We start from the raw sequence: 7,808 nt of genomic DNA on the forward strand, positions 1-7,808 counted from the left end.
CACTGCTTGAGCGACAACAATAATCATTTAAAAAGAAAAAGACAAAAAAACTTTCCTATGGAACAGTAAGTGCAATGTGCTTTGTTTTTATATTGACTGAGAACAAATGATATATATTTTTTAAAAAAGAAATTAAACGTCACACTGAAAAAGGTCTGCGGAATAGCGAAAAGGAAGAAAAAAAAAACAGAAAACGACAAAAAAAAAAGACAGCGAGGGAAGAGATCAGACGCGAGCGGGCTCGTTAGGCGAAATCAAACGAGAGCTCTGATCTGTAAATTTCCATAACGACCTCCTCAGCCCCTAATTTGTGCTCTGACCATGCAAATTGTCTGACTTTAATAGAGCAATCCTCAGTGACCTTGAAAGGAATACTGTCTAATATATCATCAGTTTTTTAGCCCATGTCAACTTCAAATCTCTTTTTTCTTCCTTCCTTCCTGTAATTTATTGATTTAATTGACATATCAGGACTCACTTGTTGAATTAGTGTATTTGTGTTGTTGATGTTGCCATAGAGAACACACATGGGTCAAGATTATGTTTGGTTGCATTTGATTGGGTACGCTTTGTTACTTTCCTTCCATTATCAAATTAGTTGCAGTTTTTTACAGTGTATGCAGATTTTAGACTTAGTTAGATTCTTTTCTTTCAATCAAACTGTGTTTCGATTGTGTTTGTAAAAGTCTGTGGTAGCTTTTGTTGCAACATAAAAATAATTTAAACAGAAAAAATTCAAAATAGCGCCAACAAACTTGTATTATTTGGGCGACTTTAAGCTTGTAGTTTTAACTTATTGTTAACTTAAAAAAAACTATTTATTATGATTATTATTATTATTATTGCCTCGTATAAAGTATGTTTTGTGTATATTTATGGTTTATTTCGTTATATTTGCAAGGTTAAAAAGATTTTTTAAGTTTTTTGCCAAAATTGTGGTTACACCATTTCGTTTCTTGAAGAAAAAAAAAAGGGAAAAGGGGGGGGTTGCAAATAGAAAAACAGCTTTAGAAGTACGATTTGGAAAACGTTCTCCATAGTCAAAGAATGCACTGCTATATTTAACTAACTGAAGTGTATACACATACATGCTGTGTGCTAGATGTTATGCCTTTACTGCCTGTGTTCTGTTTGTCTTGTTCAATGAAAATCTTTTAATTATTTAATCTAATCACAGTCTTGTTTTTTCAACCGCTCGGCGAGCCCCTGAGACATTGGACAGCACCCCCCTTGCTTCCTTACACTTTGGGCATCCATCCAGGAAAAGGGGAAGGGGGGTTGTCCCGTACAAGATGCTTTCCTGCTCATGCTTAATGGGTCTTCTTTAAAAGAAAAAACAGGGAACGGAGTCAAGAGTTGGGTTTAATAATGATAAGCAAGCGGGAAGGTGTTCTTGTTTGAAAAAAGGGGGGGAGGCGAGCGGTCCTTCTGTTTCTCAACCAACTGTATTTTGTGTCTATTTATTTAGAAGAGGGGACGCAGTATACTTAGCGATGTTTTTCTTACATTTTTCCTGGAATGGTAGAACAAATCAAAATCGATCAAAAGTAGTGGGAATACAAAAAAAAAAAAAAACACTCACACTTCCAGACATGACCAAACGAGCAATGAGAAACACTCAAAGAGATCAAAGAAGAAAAAAAAAAAATACAAATAAAACCTTTCAGTTTAGTCTAGGATATTTACTACTGGGATTTCAGCTGAAGACGCTTGAAGACTTTTTCATGGAATTGTTTGATTATTTGTACTTTACATGCCAGAAAAAAATAAAAGTTACAAATATGAGTGGCCCCATTTTGTGGACTGTGAGCAGATATACAGCATTGTCTTTTATGGCACAATTATGGTCTTAACAAGAGGCTAGTTTTTATAGTTACAGCAAGAATAACATAATGAAAATATATCAGACTTAAGGCTGCTACAAAAAGGGTTTTTTTAACATACAGTCAGAGAAAAATTTGATTATTGTTCATTTCAATACCTGGTACAACTAATAGTACTAACCAAAATAAACTCTTATGAGCCATTTTTGTCATACTTTAGTTGTAAGGGGTATTAAAAGAAACAAACGTGATCAAAATTTTATTTCCATGACTGTATTACTCTGAATTCTAAATGATTCAATTACACAAGTTAAGCCTTTCTATCAACCACACACAAGACGTGTTCAAGAGAAAGGACATGTTTATTTCAGGTAGAATAACATGACATTACAAGTGATTGGGGTTTTATAAATGAAATGACTAACTCATTGGAAATGACGATTTATGCTGGTGCCCTCTGGCTCACAGCTTCCTGTTGCCACGGCGATTTGGTCCCTGGTGAACAACCTGCAAGATGAACACAAACATTGTTCACGATGGCGGCGAAGTGACATCCTCGTTGCTGGATGAGGAGAATCCCAGAAGGATTTGATTTCCAAAGGACTAAGCATTTTCCAACAATGAAGCTGCTTTGTTAAGGGTTAATGTTGGAGGGTTAACAGCGCTATTATCGGAAATGGAACAACTTTGCGGAACACAGAAACGTTGCCTTTTATTTCTAAGACAATATAGTGTTTGTGCGCTAACTCCTGTGAGAAACTCCATTAAACTGAGCATATGCTATGATGCGATAATACAGAAAGTTGTCACAAACAAAATAACACATCCAGTACTATTGATTTCCCACTGATATAACTTTTAAAAGTTAAAAAAAAAGACTTCAAATGACGCATTGCGGCACTACAGCAGTGGCGCAAAAAAATGAGTAACGTTTCTGTCCGACGCCACGTCGTTAAACTCTCACATTTCATTAATTCTCGTCCCTCTATTAACGTAATGAACTCTTAGGAAGATGCCATTACCTTGCCGCTGTAGCCGTCCTGCTATCCTTCACAAAGACAGCCTGTACTCCAAAATGGTGTGCTCCTCGCAATCACGATGCAGACACGCTATACCGTCACATTATCACGCTTCGACCGCCGTGGCATTCTTATATACACGAATTCAGCATGCGTCACGTTTTATATTTCCGCTGATACAAGCAATTTGAAGTGAGATATGAAAAGTGTGCAGCCATTACTGTGTCTCAAATGGCTGGTTGGGCTTGCAAAGTTGAATTACTCACAAATTAGGTGGCTCTAAAGTTCCGTATGCTCATGCAGCATAGAATCAAAGGTCTTTGGGTCCTGGCAGAGGGCGGGGGTGATGAACTCCATCAAGTACTCGCAGCGACTGGGCTCCGACGTGGATGTTATGACCGTCTCCTTCCCGCATTTTAACTTAACCTGGAAGATAAATGTTGCATATTTGCTTTTAGGCGCCATTTTATTTATGTTTTTGTACTCAAATATATGTAGAAGTAGGAGACGGACCGTGGTGGATCTGTTGGGGCCTTGCCAGCATCCCATGCCGTGCTCGTACTTCATTACGCTGTAGATGTTATCCTCGGGACCTTCCCACTGACCCCATGTCCTACACAGACAGCACTTTTAAATGCAAAGAAACGAATGAAGCGTTCAGAGGGATTGTTGCATTACCCGAGGCTGGTCTCTGATCCACCATACTTGGGTTTCTGAGATACTCGATCGAATGGGCAGAGCCTGTAGATGTATCTGAGACAGGCGGAAAATACACATTAGAAGTACACGTTTCACTAAATAAAAGCAAAACACTGCCACGTACTCGCTGGTTGTTAACTCATAGCACTGGTTGTAGAGGTAAGCAAACTCGGTATTGGGTCCAAAGTCAGATGAAGTTTCCTTCTGTAGGTTCCTACAGAGACGTCGTTGGCAGGGAGTTTTAAAATGGATTTGCATTACTGGCAAAGGCGCTCCTCTGTATTCCAGGTACTTACTTCAACTGATTATCCAGTTCCCGGAGAGCTCGCTCAGCCTCATCAAACTCCACCCTCGCTTTCTGAGCAGCTGGGAAACAAAGCATACGGGATTCAATTCCTGGGCTTTTATACATAGGTCATTTCATTTGTCCACAACACATAATAACATCCAATAGAGACGATGCAGCCACAAATTCTGCCTTTAAAAAAGGTAATCGTGCTGTTTTGATTGACACTCGTACGGTCATCCCTCGCTACATTGCACGTCAAACTCAATGGCTAAAATGGCTAAATGAACGAACAAAAATATTATTAAACAATACTATGATATTACAATAATAATGCGCCAGTGATTTCAATGGAGCTGGTGAAGTCATTATGATTTTGCTGCAATCTCCGCAAATGCAATGTTAATGTGACGTACTCTACATCGGTTGACATAAAAAGAAAATCCTGATATCCAGCGTTGTAGACCAATATCCAGCGCTGTGGGCCGATACCGGGCCGCTATCCAGCGCTGTGGGCCGATACCGGGCCGCTATCCAGCGCTGTGGGCCGATACCGGGCCGCTATCCAGCGCTGTGGGCCGATACCGGGCCGCTATCCAGCGCTGTGGGCCGATACCGGGCCGCTATCCAGCGCTGTGGGCCGATACCGGGCCGCTATCCAGCGCTGTGGGCCTATATCGGGCCGCTATCCAGCGCTGTGGGCCTATATCGGGCCTATTTTCATCACTGTAGGCCGACATCAGGCCAATATCAGTATAGGCCGATATTGGGCCGATTATCGGTATCCGATATTGTGAGACAACCCTAGTATCAATTTATCTCCTGTATACAGACAGCTCTCCAATAAGCCACTTCATGCCATTCACAAGATATAAACATGTGCATCCACATCTGTGCAGTTTTCGGATGTGATTGAATATTCATTCCAGATGTGCCCATTGAGTTACAAAAACCTACCATCAATGAGGTTCTGCGTTTCTGTATCGTAGGGTGGCATCATCCCCTCGTCCTCGTCATCCTTCTTTTCTTGCTCAACAGGAGGTCTCTGCATGATAAGCACACATACAGGGACTCACTATAATCAACTTTTCTTGTATAGCACAAAAGCATACATGGTAGTCTGCTTCGTCTTGATCGTCATCATCATTTTCTTCCTCCTCCTCCTCCTCCTCCTCCTCCTGATCGTCATTATCATCCTCCTCTTCCTCTGGGATTTCACCCTCAGAGTAGTGTTCAGAGTCATTGTCAGAGACCGTCTCCAACGGTTCTTGGGCCTGCTGCAAACAATTAGGCGATTTAAGCTTTTAATAAAGAGAATAGGACGCCAAAAGGTGGCGGCAACATACCTGAGATACGTATTTGTTTTTAATGTCTTTCCATATTGCCTCAAATGCTGTTGGGTCCACCTTGTCCACACCTCCCAACATGGCCTGCACAGTGCAAACAACAGTAACCATCAGTACCACTGTTACCACCACTAGGGGGCTCTCAAAACAAAGAAATGTGAAATGTGTTGCTCTTTACACACATCATGCAACAAATGATTTGGGTTCTGTTGAATCTAGTCAGTTTGAGACAATATGTACTGCAAAAGGAAGTGCTTTTTACCTGTGCCTCCGTTTCGGTGAAAGAGCCATCGGAATTGGAGTCAAGCTCATTATGGGACTGAAGCTCAGACAGGGAAACACTGCAAAATAGACATTTAAACATGAAACAAAATGGAGTCATCCAGTAAGAGTCACAGTGATCTGGCTTGCTGATACTCACAATCCATCGCCATCATCATCCAGTTCAAGAAACACCTCCGCCATTCGAGCTTTGTCCTTCTCCATGCGCACTGCAGCTTTTTGATCTGCATCAAGATCAATCACATACACTTATTAACGAGTGATACCGAAAATCGGCGTCCAAAATACGAATGCAAAGTTCAGCTTACCCTCCCAAGCCTTTAGATGGTGCTCTTTAGCCGCCTTCTCCGGCTCCTCTGCCGTTTCCTTCACAGTTCTGAGAGCCTCTACTTTCACCTCCAGTTGTGCCTTACTGGTCTCAAGCCCTGATATTTGAGACTATTGGGATAAATATGCACACTTTAAACACTTTAAACCTTTTGGTGTGCTCACTAAATGACAGCCAAGTGTTTTGGATGAAGGAAAGTACAACACCAGATGCTGATCTGATGAGATCTGCACCTTCTTTTCCTCCAGACCCCTCTTGGCCTCCTGGATGAGTTGTTGTTTAAGTACAAAGCCCTCCTTGGTGATCTCAGCCAGTTTCTGAAGGTTCTCTCTCTCTTTGCGTCCCAATTCCCTACATGTCAAGAGCACATTTCAATTGCGGCATCTCTGAAAATGTTTTATTTGGTATTTAAAAAAAAAAAAAGCTTCAATGCAGGAGTGTGGCCTGGGGTTTTATTTTTATTTATTCTAAAAATACAATTAAACCAAAAAAAATGGGAGAACTTTTGCCTGAATAAAGACAGAATATTAAATATAGTAAATTCATAGTCATAATGAAACAAAAAACAAAAGTTGCAATTTTTTAACATTTAAACTGGGTGAAAACAGTTACATTACCAAGTAAAAATACCAAAGGAAAAATATAAAGTCATAACATCATGAAGAAAAACATTTATTAGAAGAAAGCAGAAATATTATTAATATTAATATATAATTATTTAATATATAAATAAGAATAATATTTAATATAATATTAAAAATAACATTACAATATACTTTTAAATGGTCTGCACACTTTCATCTCTAATTGGCTATACATCATTATTAATACCTTTGTACCTAATGTACTGGCCACTCACCTGCAGGTGTTTTGGCAGGTAGCGCCACTGTTGTACTCATCTGTAGCGTCACAGCAATCTGTGAGAGACACATTCATGTTGAATATAGTCCTACTGCATACATCTTTTACACCATTTTAACATCTTACCGCATATGCCATCATTGATGCGGGATGATGGGATGAAGACCGGGCGAAAACCTGCATTGGTGCAATGGAAGCTGCCATTGGGGCAAGCCGGAGTTCCTGCAAAATAGTAATTGTGTCATGCTTTATTTTTGATGTGCATTTTAGTGATGGACAAACCTGGCTCATCAGACCCATCCTGGCAGTCACAGTAGTCATCATTCACACTGTCAAAGGGAATGCTGCGGGAGCCATCCAGGCAAGTGAAAGGTTTGCCCTCCTCGTAGAAATGCTTTTCTGTTTTGTAACAATGGTTACAATTATAACACTGCTGTATAGATGTTTTATACTGAAGTTCTTACTTGATAGAGGGACACCCCGGGGTCGCTGCACTTCTACGGCTGAGACAGTTATCACACTCAGCAGCAAAGGGAGTAGGCACCGACAGGCCATCGTCATGATGTTGATATTACTCTGTTAGCAGTCAGAAGCAGTGAAAATTAAAACCGCCATGAATTAAACAACGACAGGGGCTCGTGAGTGAATGAGTTAGTGAGAAAAGCAGCGTCACGCAATGAATTAGCTAGCTTAAACAAGCTAGCGGAGCTCAGGGCTAATAAGAAGAAAAAAACTAGAGCTATCAACATTTGACAAGTAACGAATTTGTCATAATTTGTAAGACAAACTCAAGGTGCATTATAGCTTACGAAAAATATTTGCTACTGCTACTGTACCTCTGACGTAGTTTCTGATGCTTCTTGAACAAGGCAAGCTAATGGCTAATAAGAGCCAGCCCTTGCCCTGCAGTTCCGGAGTGACGCAGTGCGCATGCGTATGACTACCTCCCTCCTTCATGTAACCAATATCATTGGTTGAGCTTTATGAACGGATTGTGATTGGTTAATCATGTGACAAACGACTCAGCGATTGACTAAGAAGGATGTCACTCAAGAGGCTGCAGCCATCTCATGCCAGAGACATACAAGTGCATATTTTCAATTGTGTAGTGTATTCTTACAAATGTTCCGATTTTGAATCGTGCAGGGCATTATATTTAAATAA

General features: G+C 40.4%; 1 protein-coding gene across 2 annotated transcripts; it reads right to left on the reverse strand.

Annotated features, from left to right (window-relative positions):
* Window positions 1–1,469: 1,469 nt before the first annotated feature.
* On the reverse strand, window positions 1,470–7,604 carry prkcsh (PRKCSH beta subunit of glucosidase II). 2 transcript variants are annotated; one of them, XM_058049115.2, is made up of 18 exons: window positions 7,481–7,604; window positions 7,109–7,220; window positions 6,927–7,043; window positions 6,771–6,866; window positions 6,643–6,700; window positions 6,017–6,134; window positions 5,764–5,893; window positions 5,595–5,679; window positions 5,436–5,514; window positions 5,174–5,257; window positions 4,940–5,101; window positions 4,785–4,872; window positions 3,838–3,907; window positions 3,666–3,755; window positions 3,521–3,595; window positions 3,356–3,455; window positions 3,109–3,268; window positions 1,470–2,330 (listed from the first exon to the last, which is right to left on the reverse strand). In XM_058049115.2, the coding sequence occupies exons 2-17, from the start codon at window positions 7,203–7,205 to the stop codon at window positions 3,122–3,124; spliced, it is 1,596 nt and encodes a 531-aa protein (XP_057905098.2). In that variant the 5' UTR covers window positions 7,206–7,220; window positions 7,481–7,604; the 3' UTR covers window positions 1,470–2,330; window positions 3,109–3,121. The 2 variants fall into 2 exon arrangements, with proteins under 2 accessions (XP_057905098.2, XP_057905097.2); XM_058049114.2 differs by having other exon boundaries at window positions 4,940–5,104.
* Between the last annotated feature and the right edge of the window lie 204 nt (window positions 7,605–7,808).

Source organism: Doryrhamphus excisus, linkage group LG16 (genome assembly GCF_037039965.1).
Source record: "Doryrhamphus excisus strain RoL-2023G ecotype Guam linkage group LG16, RoL_Dexc_Guam_v1.1, whole genome shotgun sequence".
Lineage (NCBI taxonomy): Eukaryota > Metazoa > Chordata > Actinopteri > Syngnathiformes > Syngnathidae > Doryrhamphus > Doryrhamphus excisus.

Coding starts and splice junctions, on each gene's coding strand:
- prkcsh (XM_058049114.2), bottom strand. CDS start 7,205: ATGACGATGGCCTGTCGGTGCCTACTCCCTTTGCTGCTGAGTGTGATA. Junction 5,680..5,763: donor CCATCTAAAGGCTTGGGAGG/GTAAGCTGAACT, acceptor ATCTTGATGCAG/ATCAAAAAGCTGCAGTGCGC. Junction 3,756..3,837: donor GAACTGGATAATCAGTTGAA/GTAAGTACCTGG, acceptor ACGTCTCTGTAG/GAACCTACAGAAGGAAACTT.